This window comes from Myotis nattereri (genome assembly GCF_964212035.1).
Source record: "Myotis nattereri genome assembly, chromosome: 2".
NCBI classification, from domain to species: domain Eukaryota; kingdom Metazoa; phylum Chordata; class Mammalia; order Chiroptera; family Vespertilionidae; genus Myotis; species Myotis nattereri.
Genome location: NC_138076.1, coordinates 3,129,956 through 3,144,713, shown reverse-complemented (window position 1 = coordinate 3,144,713; position 14,758 = coordinate 3,129,956). Strand labels below are relative to the sequence as shown.

Sequence of the window (14,758 nt, the reverse complement as noted above, 5' to 3'; positions counted from 1 at the left end):
AACAGGGCAGATACAGAGAGCGCCCAGACCACGAAGCTACGGAGGGGCAGAGATGGTGGCGCTCAGGAGGGGTGTGGGCTCACACGTTTGTATTTTTTAATTTGAGAGAACAGCAGGTCTGTATGCTAATAGGAAGACTAAAATTGGGGTAGGGAGAGAGAGAGAGGGAGAAGGAGAGGGAGGGAGAGGGAGAGGGAGAGGGAGAGAGAGGGAGAGAGAGAAGGAGAGGAAATGAATAAGGTAAAAGAGCCCAGCTGGTGTGGCTCAGTAGTTGAGTGTTGACCTATGAACCGGGAGGTCATGGTTTGAATCCTGGTCAGGGCACATGCCCAGGTTGTGGGCTCGTTCCCCAGTGCGGGGCGTGCAGGAGGCAGCCGATCAATGACTCTCTCTCATCATTGATGTCTCTCTCTCTCTCTCTCTCTCTCTCTCTCTCTCTCTCTCTCTCTCTCTTTCTCTCCCTTCCTCTCTGAAATCAATAAAAATATATTTTAAAAAAGAGTAAGGTAAAGGCTTAGCCAGTTGCTCTACACAGAACAGAAAGGACACAGCCCCTGTGGAGTTTCCAGCTTTGGAGAGGATGAGAGGAAGTATTTTACTAGTTTTCCCTGCGGGAGGAAGACAGATTGGGAGAGTGTGTGTGTATAAGTGAGTTGCCCTCCAACATCTTCTATTGTCTTCATGGAGGATGAGTCAGGTTTATCCAGCCAATGCAGAGATGAGGATGGAGGACGGAGATGATGTGAAATCAGCGACGGAACATATTGGCATAGAGCAAATGAGCTGGCAGCGAACAACGTTGAAGAAAAACCATCCTGATACTTGGGAAAATGCCACAGGAAGTCTGTTCTTTGGGACTTTGTCCAGTTGAGCAGAGTTGTTCCTAAAGTAAACAGTTAGGGGTCCAGGGTCAGTGGTTTGATGAGGGAGTGTCTGTGCTTTCCCCAAAGCTAGCAAGCGATTCTGCCCCAAGAAACACTTGCCAATTCCTCAGTGGTGGGTTAGATAAGGTGCTAACCTTCCATCGTTCTCTAGTTTACTTGTTTACTGAGTGTAAACAAGTATCCTTGTTTATAGAGTTATTCCAATATCCTCAGGATACTCCAGCCATTCAGCACACACACACACACACACACACACACACACACACACCCCTTCCAGAGTGCACTTGTGTTCCAAAATCAGTAGCATATACAACCAGTACATGAATTTAAAATAAAAGCACATATAGGATTTATGCTTTTGCTAACTTTGAAATAAATTCTGTAATAGGTTTTAATTATAAAGAGAAAATTTATAGCTCAAGGGCTAGTAAAAATACAAACTGGAATTTTTGTGTTTCAGACAACAGTGCTTCTGGTTAAATAATTCAACTTTGTTTTTTACTCAACATAGTTTCATAGCAACAAATTACAATTCCACTTCTTGCCCCTTTAATACATAATCTGGAATCTTTTAGACACAAGTGCATCTGGAATTAATTGCAATACACAAAACAGGTATACCTGAAAACTCACACATTCCATGGAAAGAACAACTTTAAGAATATTGTAATTAATATTCTCCAACCTCAAAATAAATTTATATAATTTCTAACCTGTAAACTCAATGGAAGGAGAGACCTTGTTTACAACCAGCATGCCTAGGACAGTCTGACATAGGAATCCTTCAATAAATGTCATAAAGTCATAAAAATGTCCCTCCTTTGCTATTTATTTAAATTAAATTATCAGAGACAGGTGAATTCTTAGTGTACCAGCTTTCTTCCTACATGTTTTACAAGTATTAACACAGTAGCTTTATAAGATATATTTTATTTTCTACATTTTATAGGCTTGAGGTTTTAATATCATTATCTACACTTGTTAAAAATTTAGCATAAAAAAATCTCTGGGCTACTTACATACCTTATTTCAAAGTAGCTCATGTAATTGTTATAGCAGTCTTCATATTTCTTTTTTAAAATATATTTTTATTGATTTCAGAGAAGAGGGGAGAGGGAGAGAGAGATAGAAACATCAATGATGAGAGAGAATCATTGATCGGCTGCCTTCTGCATGCCCCCTACTGGGGATCGAGCCCACAACCTGAGCATATGCCCTTGACCGGAATCGAACCAAGGACCCTTCAGTCCATAGGCCGATGCTCTATCCACTAAGGCAAACCAGCTATGGAGCAATCTTCATATTTTACATGGGGATATGACCCTCAGAGGTCACACTCATAGCAAGCGGAGAAGCTGAGATTCAAACACCCAATCCCATGCTCTTAGCATTGTGTTGTACCATTCATATGTGACTCTCCAAAACATGACCTCCGCTAGAAAACTCAGAGTCCAGTTAGTCATTTTATCAGCAACATATCTCTGTGCATGCATTGTGTGGCTTTAAGTAACATGTACATATGATAGGTTAAAGTGAGGTTTTAAGAGAATAAGAGTTAATATCAAAGTATGCTTTGAGAATTGAGAATTGAACCTTTTATGTAGTTTAGTGAATATCCCGTAACATAATTATTGTCCATGTATTTACTGCTATTGACACACTATACTGCTATCCTTGAGTGCCTAGTACTAGTACATGCAGACACTGGCAATGTATCTGACTTATGTTATTCAATGTCATCGAGAACCTCAAATGTGTTGACAAAACCATTATTGAAATTACTCTTAGAAGAGGAAGGAAATGAAATTGCAATTAATTTTTGTCCATCAATGATAAAATTTGGGTTATCAGAGATATAAACTAAATAATATACTTAATCTCAAGATTAATTATTAAGCTGTTGTAGTGTGATACTGGTAGAGGGTAGACAAAAGAAAACCAATGGTACAAGTTCAAAAGCCCAGCATGAATAGTCATGTGATTCACGGCAAAGGGACTTTGCAGCACTCTGGGGAAAGTGCGGGCTTCTCAATGCACAGTCCTGCATCAATTACATATGAGAACAAACGGAATCTTTACCTCTATCTAACACTACACTCAGAAATCAATTCTAAGTTAGTTGTGGGTCCAAATGTGAAAAGTAAAATAATAAAATTCCTAGAAGATAATAACATAGGACAAAAATTTCATGACTTTTTTCATAGGTAAAGATTTTTTAAAAGAATGTACCAAAAGCACTAACCATAAAGAAAATCCAGACATCATTTATATCTGAACTTTAATTCATCAAAATACACCATAGAGAGTAATAATATGGGTTTCATAGTGGAAGAATATGTTGGCAATAATCACACCCAACAAAGAACATACATGTACATTAAGAACTCTTACAAACCAGTAACAAATAAGACAACCAACAGAAATTAATAGCACACTTTTAATTGGCATTTCTTTAAGGACGACAACCAAGGTCCATGTAACACAGAAGTGCTCAATATCAGCAGTCATGCAAGGACTACACACTGGAGTCACAGTGGGATACTGCCATATATCTGTCAGAATAGCTAAAATTAAAAACCGACACTCCTCGTTGTTGGCAAAGATAGGGAGCGAGGAAACTTTTATATACAACTCTAGGGCGTGTAAATTGGTACAATTACTTTGCAAAAATGGTTTGGCCATATGTGTAAAGGTAAATATATGCATACTTCAGGAACCACAATTCTGTTTCTACTTATATACCCACCCCGGAATGTATACTCCTTCCATCAAAAGCCATGTAGAGGGAAGCCATGTAGAGGGTAGACTAGATCAATAAATTGCAGTAGTTCATAGAGGAGAGAAGGAGACAGCAAGGAAACCAACTGCTTCACATAACAGAGAAGAATGTCACAAAGATTAACTTGAGGAAAAGAAGCCAACACAAACTATGACATGCTGTCAGATGACACTTATGTGTAATTTGAAAAGGAGCAAAAACTAATTATGTTGGTCGAAAACAGAACTATAACCAATGGTAACGTGGTAGAGAGTTAGAACTAGAGTTAGGACTAAGAGCAAAGAAGGATCCTAGAATGTGATCAGTGCTCCGTGTCTTGATCCAGGTGTGATTACAAGGGTTCATTCAACCTGTAAACATTCATCAAACTGTGTTCTTGTGATTCGCTCACTTATAGGTGTGAATATACTTCGTTGGTTAAAGATTTTTTTAAAAAGCATCATTATTGCTTTCAGTATTAAACAGCATTAACAAAAATTGGTCTTTAAAACATCAGAGAAGGAAATATTATAATAACCCGTAACATTTTTTAATTGCAGTCGGACATCCCCTGAGGGATCCTGGATTGGAGAGGGTGCAGGCTGGGCTGAAGGACCTCCCCCCACCCCATGCACAAATTTCATGCACCGGGCCTCTAGTATTATAATAACCCATTACATTTTTTAATTTCAAAATAATTTTCTGAATAAGCAATTTTGAAAAGAATATGTAAAAGTTGTGTTTGAAATTAGCTGAATCTTCAGCAAAATGATTACAAGCAATGAAAGAAAAAATAGTTCTGAAACATCTCTGATGTACTTACCTGGGAAGCCTGTGTCTAAACCCCATTCTCATCTGTCATGAAATGAAGAAACGCTGTTGAGAAGAGGCCAGTGTAAAAAGAAAAACACTGGGTTACCCTGGCCTAGAAGTAAGTCTCCCTGGAGCGTAAGCCCAGGCGCTGTGTCTTCCAGCCATGCATTCCCTCTTCCTGCTGCCTCTGGGCGTTTTACAAGGTGAAACTCCTGCACATTTTGAACCCTGTCACTTGTTCCCAAGAGGCTACCGAGTGACAGGGCCCGCCCTTCCTCAGCTGCAGGGCTCCCAGCAGCAGTTCTGTGGACATGTGGGCCTGGGTCACGCTGTTTCCCTGGGGCCTCCTGTGCAGGGATGCCGAGCAGCTTCCGTGGTCTACACACTGGGGCCCGGAGCATCCCCCCGCAGTCTGGAAGCAAACATGTCTGCAGACATCGCCCAGTGACGCTGGGGGTCAGGGCAGGGGGCGGTGTGTGTGTGTGTGTGGGGGGGGGCAGTCATGCCCGCAGAGCCCACTCTCAGAGATGCACGTTGGAATATTTGAGTAATCCATTTTGGTTCCCTGGCATTTCCTTCGTAGGCAATAAATGTGCTTGTTATTCTTGGCTTCACCTACCTGGTGCTGTTTTAGCAATCATTTCTGGGGAAAAAGTGGGAATTAACATTTCTGAGGTCATTTTGCCCTTCTGCAAGGAACGGAAGTCAATTCCATAGACGAACAAGAGGCAAGCGAGTGGTTTTCAGTGTCCAGGGCAAGAAGTCAGTGTGTATAGAATCTCATTGTCCGTTGCGTTGAATAGGCAGATATGACCAGTTATCTACTTTGGCATTTAATTAGAAACTTATCTAAAACAATAACATAATTGAAAATGAATATTTAAAATATGTTCTAAGAGTCTACTAAACTCAGACTTGGATTAAATAATTTTGATTTTCTTTTAGTTAATTCATATATGTGATAAATTTAAAAAGTGACTTTTATTTTTAAAAATAAATAATTTATGCTGGTAATTCACTCTTTATTATGGCATTATTTTCAGCATTTACAATATAACATTTCAGAGGATTAGGCAAAATTAAATTAAAATTTAAAACTTAAAAGTTCCAATCAAACACGTCCAACATTAAACTGAAATCTGTCTCTGCCTCCAGGGTTCTCTGTCTGAGGCACATCAGGTGGGGGTAGTCATGGATGATGGGTGCCCTGTGGGCGCAAGGGTCCTGCCCTGACACCGTCACTGAAGCATTAGGTAAAATGGTTTGCTGAGGCTCTGCAAACATTCACACTCTTCTGTTCCTTAGGAGAACACTCATTGGGTTTCCCATGTTCATGTATGTTTCTCTATCAAAGGGTCATTTTAATATTTAATTTTATCACAGTGTATTGGATGATTTTTCAAATCCAAAATCCTCTCCATTCTGCTACTGAGCCCAAATTTTGTTTTAAAAGGGTATTTTTAAGTAATTAGGGTATTCTTATTAAATGTGCAAATTTGCCGAGCAAGTACTGTTAGCGGAAGGAGACAGAACAACCACAGCTCATCTGTCATGCAACCACCGTGGTTGAGCAAGAAGGATGAACAGCGAGCCCGTTGACGTTTCAGGGGAAGAATAACTCAGCCACCGCCGATTCTAATAATGGCCCTGACCCTCTTTCCAAAGAAAGAAAAACTGATGATCGTGTAGCTATTGGCCTTGACCACTGCATTATGATACATTGATTCCGCCTGATGATTTGTTTTTTTAGGACAAAGAGATGACGGAGATGATGAGTAATATGAAAAATATTTCCTTTTGAAACCCTTGAGACTATTACGCTAAATGAGATAAATCAGTCAGAAAAATACAAGAATCATATGATTCTACTCGTATGTGGGATATAAAACTGAAACTCAGAGAGACAGATAACTAACTGTATGGTGGCTACCAGAGGGAAGGGCGTGGGGGTTGGAAAGGTTAAAGGAGGACAAACATATGGTGAAAGAAGATGATTTGACTTTGGGTGGTGGGCAGACAATACAATATACAGATCATGTACCATAGAAATGTACAGCTGAAACCTATATGACCCTATTAGCCAATGGTACCCCAATAAATTTAATTAAAAAATAAAATAATTACACACAAAATCTTTTAGTACATTTCCTATCTTATAAAACTGATAATTTGACCAAGTAATCATCCTTTTCCTACATTTTATGAGATTACTCATAACAATATACACTTTTTCAAATATAAAATATTACTTAAGCCAGACTTCTAAAGATAATGTATGTGCATTTTAAGAAAATTATAAATGTCACTTATTTCCTCTTTGAACACTAAGTTATTTCCTCCCTCTTCCCCAAACATAGATTTATTGGATAATTAGCCAGATTTGCCCATGGCCCTTTTTGGCCACTTTGTGAAAATGAAGTAGTGTGACCAAACCTTTCTTCAGTGGACTCTTGACTATCCTTTTAGTTCTGATTATGAGTATTTGACAAGAGTATATGCTTTTAAGTGAGAGTAACTTTTCCTTAATTCAGCCATGTGCATTTCCCCGTGCATTGTCCCCATCATAAAACTATTAAATGAGTGTGAAATTGACATACGGCATAGCCATGAACTTGATTGTTGTTTAAAGGGACTGTTGATGTCGGACTAATCCCACCGCTGACTACAAAATTTCTAATACACGTCTATAGCAAATGTCTGTCTGAATTATCACAAAACCTTCGAGGAGAGGCAAAGGCCATTATTGTAGACCCGGAACAAAGTGGATTTGAACGGTGCAGGTCCGCTTATACACAGATGTTTTTCAGCAAATGCCTGTCCTGTTATCAACCTGTGGTGTGCATTGTTCTGTGCCATTTCATAGGCAAGTGGAGCACCCACAGAGTGTGGTGTCTGCTGGAGGGGCCCGGACCAATTCCCTGTGGACACTGAGGGAAAACTAACTTTTAGGGGAGTCAGAAGTTATACGTGGATTTTCGACTACACAGTGGTGGGTGTTCCTGACCCCCTTCCATGTTGTCAAGGGTCCACTGTATTCCCACTTTACAGAGTGAAATGGTGTTCAAAGAAATGAAACCTGATGTTACGCAATTAAATAAGGCGTATAGCCAAGATGGAAAACTGGGTCTTTTGACAAGTACTAGTAAAGCTTATTTTTCTTCCACACAAGTATAAGAACTAAAGTCTAGTAGGAATAAGTAAATTAATTGCTTAGTATCAAGCTATTTTTAAGCCTTTTGTCTGTGATAGCTTTCACCAATGATTGTGATGAGTTAAACTAGCAACCCAGTGCATGGATTCGTGCACATTGAAAGGAAATTAATTAGAAGGTGGCCAGCAGGGCGTGACTGGGTGAGATGGACCGGACACACCCTGGAGCCAACCTCCTGCAGTTCCTCCCTGGCCAGCCACACCTGGGGTGGCACTGAGCTTGAAAGGCGTCTGTGGAGTGAGCAGGGTCCCCTCTGGCAGGTGCAGTCCCTCGGCCTGGCCTGCAGGGATCGGTTTCACCAGCTCTCCAACATCCCCTGAGGGGTCCCAGAGTGTAAGAGGGCACTCTGCAAAGTTGCTGTCGTACAGGGTGTGGAACACAAACCCAGTGTGCAGTAACCAGATTTGGGGCCGACAGTGCACCAGCAACAACATAACCCACGGCCATGAAGGTGGAATCGTGTGACCCTGTGAGGAATCGGGCTCCCTCCTCTCTGGTTTCAGGGTGCATCACCCAAGAACCGCTGATGTCAAGTCACTGCAACTTGGCAGCTCCTGCATTGAGTGTCTGCCCCCTGGTGGTCAGTGTGCGTCATAGCAACTGGTCGAATGGAGGGACATTTAGCATATTAGCCTTTTATATATATAGATTAGCCTTTTATATATATAGATAGCACATTGAAGGCATGCGCTATGCAGAAATAAGAACAAAGTATATAAAAAACTAAGATGAGCAAATACTATGAACTGCCTGCCAATATGCTTAGACACGATTACTTAAATATGTTAACACATTGTTTGTGGGTAGTTTTTATCGTGTGCTAACAGGTGGCGCGGGCCATTTTTGCTAATTTTTTGCGCAAATGGCAACGTTCGGTAAAACTATGATAACTTTAGTTTATGTATTTATACGTTACCCGCATTCTACCGCTAGTCTATAAAAAACGTATTAATACGTGTCCCATGCTCTACTACCAGTCAACGTAAAACGTATAAGTAAAACATATAAATACATTTCCCGCATACAATGTGTTAAGTTATATATGTTCATTATTTAAAATTTAAAATATAGAAATATAGAAAGAACATAATAATTACCTCAATCCTGCAGTTAGGGGAATATGACTGTTGTTTTTGCTGCATTATCTTTTGCTCTTAAGACTGTATCTACATATGTGAAAAGATTTGTCAACCGATGATCCTAGGCATCAATTCCATGCCAGCAGGAATCCCCAGTTTGAGGTTTGGTGAAGAAGGAAACTTCATTCAGTGCAAACCAGCTCCACTGTGAGGCAGGGCCAGGTGGCCCTGAGGCCAGGCCACTCCCAGCGAGACAGCTCTGCTCTGGAATGGTCTGCTGTGCACTGCTCTGCTCTGCTCCTTGCTGGTCTGCTCTGGCCCGTGCTGGGCTGCTCCGCTCTGCATCTGATATCTCTTCCGTGTTTCAGCTCAGCCAGGGACATGCAGGCTTCAGTCTTCCATGGAAAGGGAAAGTGTGCTCTTAGAGCCTGAGGGGAGCTGGCCTCTATGGACAAAAGCCCCTGCCCCAGGTCCCTCTATGGCAGTGATGGCGAACCTTTTGATCTCGGCGTGTCAGCATTTTGAAAAACCCTAACTTAACTCTGGTGCCGTGTCACATATAGACATTTTTTGATATTTGCAACCATCGTAAAACAAAGATTTATATTTTTGATATTTGTTTTATATATTTAAATGCCATTTAACAAAGAAAAATCAACCAAAAAAGTGAGTTCGCCTGTCACCTCTGACACGTGTGTCATAGGTTCGCCATCACTGCTCTATGGTCTGTCCTCATGCAAATGAGGACTCCAAATCCTTGATGTTTGATTGGTCCAAAAGGTACTATCCTGATTGGTCAGAATAGAGCCACTGTGTTTGGTCAGACCTGCACAGCTTCTATTGGTTGGTGGAAATAAGATCCCAGGAGCTCCTGTGTAAGGGCTGGCTCAGCAGGCAGGAACACAGTGCAGGCAGGCAGTTGAGTGCTGGCTTCTCCCTGAAGTGTGGTTTGTGTGAGAGGCCCCTGAGAAGAAATGGCTGCTAGGCTCTGATTTTTAAAATTTGATCCCAGTTTGCCACCCCACCAGGAGCCCTTCTTAGTAGGTGTCTTTTTTTCTCAGGGTTCACAGAAAGTACTGCGTAATGAATATTATGTGTATGCTTATATTGTGTATAAACTGGGTATTCTACATTTGCATAGAATATACTCTTTTCATGTCTAAATTATAAATCTCTATCATTATTTCATACTCTCCTGGCATTACTTTCTGTGCTAATTTCTTTTTATTCTACACATTATTTAATCAATTCTTTATTATTATCGGTATAGATATTTAAATTCACTATTATAAACAGCCTCATGATAAATTTGTACATACTAGTATATCTGGCAGAATATACTAGTTATATTATAACTAGTATAATATAACTATAATTATATTATAATTTCTGTTGGATAGAAAATTTAATTCCAAAGTGAATTTGCTGTCTAAAATGGAGCTTGTTTTAAGCCCCTTTGACTTGAAATAGCACATTTTTCTTGAATAGCTGTACAAATTTATATACTCACCATGATTGGAAGGAATTTTACTTTTCTTCACTTTTGCCATAACTGAATATATATATATATAACTTATATTTAGTCTTTGTGAATATTCAGTTCAAGTTCTTTTCCCACTTTTTACTGAAGTGCCTGTTTATTCTTTCTCATTAACATGTTCTTGCGATATTTTAAGATTATTAGTCCTTGCCCATCTTTCATGTGTATAGCAAATGGTTTTCCAACTTTACTGTTTGTCTTTTGCGTACAGTGTTTTCTACCATACAGATAGTTTATATTTTACTATTATAGTCACCCTTAGAGAGGCCTTTTTTCTGCCTAAGAATATAAATATGTACAATAACCTTTATTTTCTATAGTATTTTCCCATTTTTTAATATTGTATTTTATTGTGAATTGTATGCTTATTATGCTTATTTTTTCTCCTGTTGATCTATTGGATATCTTAATGTTTTAATGTATGTGTGTGTGTGTGTGTGTGTGTGTGTGAATTGTTCCCTCTGAAGTTCAACCGGAGACTGGGAGTTTGATCGCTCGCTATGACGTAAGCTGACCACAAGGAGGCGGTGCAGAACGAAGGAAGGCCCTGGTCAGCAGCCAGCAGCCAGAGAAGGGAGGCCCTGGCCGGCAGCCGGAAGGCCCTGATTGGCCCTGATAGCCAGCCAGGCCCAGGGACCCTACCTGTGCAAGAATTTCGTGCACTGACCTCTAATATTAATATATATATATATATATATATATATATATATATAGTTATTTCCCATTTCTAGATTTTAAAGTACAGACCTTATTTGCCTTAAAACTTCAAGTGACACTTCATTGGAAGTCCCTCTCCACCACCACCCTTCCTTACTATTCGGTGCGCGTCTTTCCTGTGCTGTAGAACATGGGTGGTTATAGTGCGCCTGCTCTTGGTAGAGCGAACACTCATGCCTGTTTCATGTGAGGTTCTTGTGGTCAACTTGGGTCACAAGCTGACTTTAATTCCGGCTGAGTTCTGGGGAAGAGAACCCAGGGACCCACCAAGCACACAGGGCCATGCGTGCAAGCGCGAGGCAAGCAGACAGATGCCAGCCCTCTGTGACATGGCCCTTCAGGGAGCAGTGACCACAGATACATTCGTGCACTTCAATGAGGCTTTTCTCCAGCAGCAGTCCTTTTCGATTCTGAAACATTTTTGATTCTTGCATTTTGTGTCATATTTGAGATTTCCTGAGACATGTGTCTCATAAACATTTAATTAGGAAACTGTGTGAGGGTATGCTGTCACTTTCCTTGAAGCTAAGATCTTTTCTCCACCCCCATCTGCCATGTAGTCAATGGAATGAAATGTAGTATAGCTGTATGGTATATCAAGAATCATCACATATATTCCAGAAGGTAATGGAGAAATATCAATATGCTCATAATGTGATATTTTATTATGCTCAATTCACACAATAAAGGGAGAAAGGGAAACCCCAAAATTCACAGCCAATTTTATTATGTAGTAGGAAGGGACACATCTCACACTCCACTGCTGGGTAGGCTCTGTACTGAATAGGAAACCTGCATTAGATTATGTTTCTCAAAATGTTGTATAAAGATTACCTACATCAGAATATCTTGGATAATTAAAAAGAGTGGTGAAAAGTCTTTCAATTAGATAATATGTTGATATTTTAAAGCAAATTTCTTAATTTTCTTCTTCAAAAATTAGAAAGACAAAACCATTACTAGTTAGAATGTAGTTTCTTCATCCAAGATGTGCGACTGGGGATGTGGGAGGCGATTACCTGCATTGTTAACAGATGCGATGCCCAGTGTCCGAAGTATTCTATATCTAGACGCTAAAACTGGAATAATCAAGGCAATATAAAATAAACATTTCATGTTGTATTTCACTTTGCAGACAAAGTTAATGTACCAGTTTCCATAATTTCAAAGTATAATTTAGAAAAATGATGTATTTTTCTCAGGTACAGTAACTACTTGGTTGTACTATAGGATGCTCCGCTTAATTGGATGCACTAATGTAGACAGTTGCCTATCTATAAGCGGAATTAATGCTTTCTGGTCTCTTCCGTGTCTTTTTCATGCCAGACTAAACCTCAATGCTTAATTTTTTTGAAATACTGGCGCGTCGGCCAATATGTAAACCTTACTGTGATGATGTTGTCGGAATCCCATTCTTCATGTGATTATTGATGCTAAAAGGGCTTCTGTAAGACTGATTTCAAGCATCCTGCTTAATTGCATTTTATCGGGGCCGATAATTAAAAATGAAGCAAAGCATGAGAGTGGATTTCAGTTTAATTTTATTTATGTTGGAAGTGAACACAACCTTGACTAAATTTCCAAACTTTTGAGTTACCCATTTATGTAAAAGAACTGTCAGTAAAACCAGCTCCTGCAGAGATTATTTTAAACATTATACCACATGACTTTTGTCTGAAAACCCAATATATATTTTATATTTTCACAGGGAGATGTAACTTCATGTTTATGGTGCTATTGATTCAAATGAAAAGTATGACTATGTTACCAGGGAAAGTTGTCTCATCCAGGGGCCAGGCATCCCATTGGAATGTGGATCCAGCCTGCATGCTGTGAAACCTACCGGTTTCCAGTGCGTCCGTTTCCACATCCCTCACTCACTCCGATGGGCGATTGATCGTGCGTGTTTCCCCGACAGGCGTACGCGGGCAAAGACCTGGAGGAGCAGCTGCGGGCGGTGTCCAGCGTGGACGAGCTCATGAGTGTGCTGTACCCGGAATACTGGAAAATGTACAAGTGCCAGCTACGGAAGGGAGGCTGGCAGCAAAGCCCAGGCCAGCCCGGCGCCGATCCGAGGACAGAAGACACTGTAAAATTTGCCGCCGCACATTATAACGCGGAGATCTTGAAAAGTAAGTACTGGGAAGAAGAGACACAAGAGGGTCCCATAGCAACCCAGGGGAGGGTGGCCAGCCTGTGGCTTGAATTTTAGCACCAAGATCGCCGAATGTTTTTAGGGCCAAGAGTAAAGGCAGTTTTCCAAAGGCACGTTTTTAGGATTTCACAGTGAGTGGTGAGGCTGATTTCTTGAAATAGAGGAGAATGATGCCTACCACACACTTGAATTTTCAAATATTAGGTGATATCTCATTGCAGAATCTTAAAACATAAGGATATTTTACACAGCCTGTGAGTTTAACCATGCAAACACTCTGTAGCTTACAAAATCATTGCACACGCATTTTCTTTCTGGTTTGGAGTTAGAAGTGTTTGATTCCTAACTCATTCCAGCTCACCTTTTCAAGTGCCACTTGTTGCCCTGTGGTCTCACGGTCACTGGCTTCAGAGAGGGACTTCGCGGAAGCCCCCGAGGGGCCCCGCAGAGAGTGTCACCAAAATCAGGATGCTGCACAGCATGGCGTAGTGTAAATGGGGGCATTGCTTTTCACAAGTAATTCCCTTCAGTTACTAGATATTAATTCCTGTAAAGATTTGAGGTTGCAAAGCATTTTCAGAACAAAACCAACCAAACAAAGTGGCTTCATGGTTGAGTCATGAATCGTGTATGTACTCTTTCCCCAAAGAATATGGTTTTAAAGGGGGAAATGAACTGGGACATTGGAGATGTACACGCTTCATAACGCAGCATTTAATGAGTCAACGGGGCTAAAAGCAAAACGTGAAGTCACTGCAGGTGGATCTCTGAGAGAGCACTTTGCTGAGCAAACAGTTCAGGATCCGTGTTCCCAGTTGCAAATACCTTGTATTTCAAGTAGCTGCCACCATGGCACTGCCCCAAATGGCCACACAGCCTGCCTGACCGTCATTGTTGAATGGAGTCCCACACGATAGCCATCCTCTCATTGACATCTCAGCTTAAAGGAGGAACCCAGCATTTCCTATTTGCTCAGAGCCCAGGGAAGCCGTGCATGTCACAGCAGATGAGCGCGGCTACCTCTGCAGACCATGGGAACGTCTATATAGCAAATGTCCTTTTTCTTACTAAAACCAGACATTCATGCTGTGGAATATCGGTGTTGTTTTAAGGAAGCACATCTGCTTCAGCTGGTGACAGGGCGGTAGAAATGGGTTCTTTTAGAAAATATCCTTCGCCGCTGTTTCTCATGATACCGTGTTCCAGCTCTCAGGGCAGTGCAGGCACCGTCAGTGATTTCTGTAAAGTTACCTATGAAACTTGAGTCTTAAAATCTGAGATCAAATGTAAGTGGCTCCCCGCTGCTGGGGGCGCCCCCTGGTGGCTCTGTGTAACCTCTGGCCTTCCCTATGACTCGCAGGTATTGATAATGAGTGGAGAAAGACTCAATGCATGCCACGTGAGGTGTGTGTAGATGTGGGGAAGGAGTTTGGAGCAGCCACAAACACCTTCTTTAAACCTCCATGTGTGTCCGTCTACAGATGTGGGGGCTGCTGCAACAGCGAGGGGCTTCAGTGCATGAACACCAGCACGGGCTACCTCAGCAAGACGGTAGGTGTCCCCGCCTCCACTCCCGCCCCCTAAAGCGGCCTGGTGCCATG

The 14,758-nt window shown here is 41.1% G+C and overlaps 1 protein-coding gene across 1 annotated transcript in view; it reads left to right on the top strand.

Annotated features, from left to right (window-relative positions):
* VEGFC (vascular endothelial growth factor C) overlaps positions 1-14,758 on the top strand; it is an 86,191-nt gene that overhangs the window by 46,029 nt on the left and 25,404 nt on the right. Inside the window, exons 2-3 of the mRNA XM_081085097.1 lie at positions 12,921-13,134; positions 14,518-14,708. Of these exons, the coding sequence (XP_080941223.1) occupies positions 12,921-13,134; positions 14,518-14,708 (405 nt within the window). The remainder of the gene's footprint in view (positions 1-12,920; positions 13,135-14,517; positions 14,709-14,758) is intronic.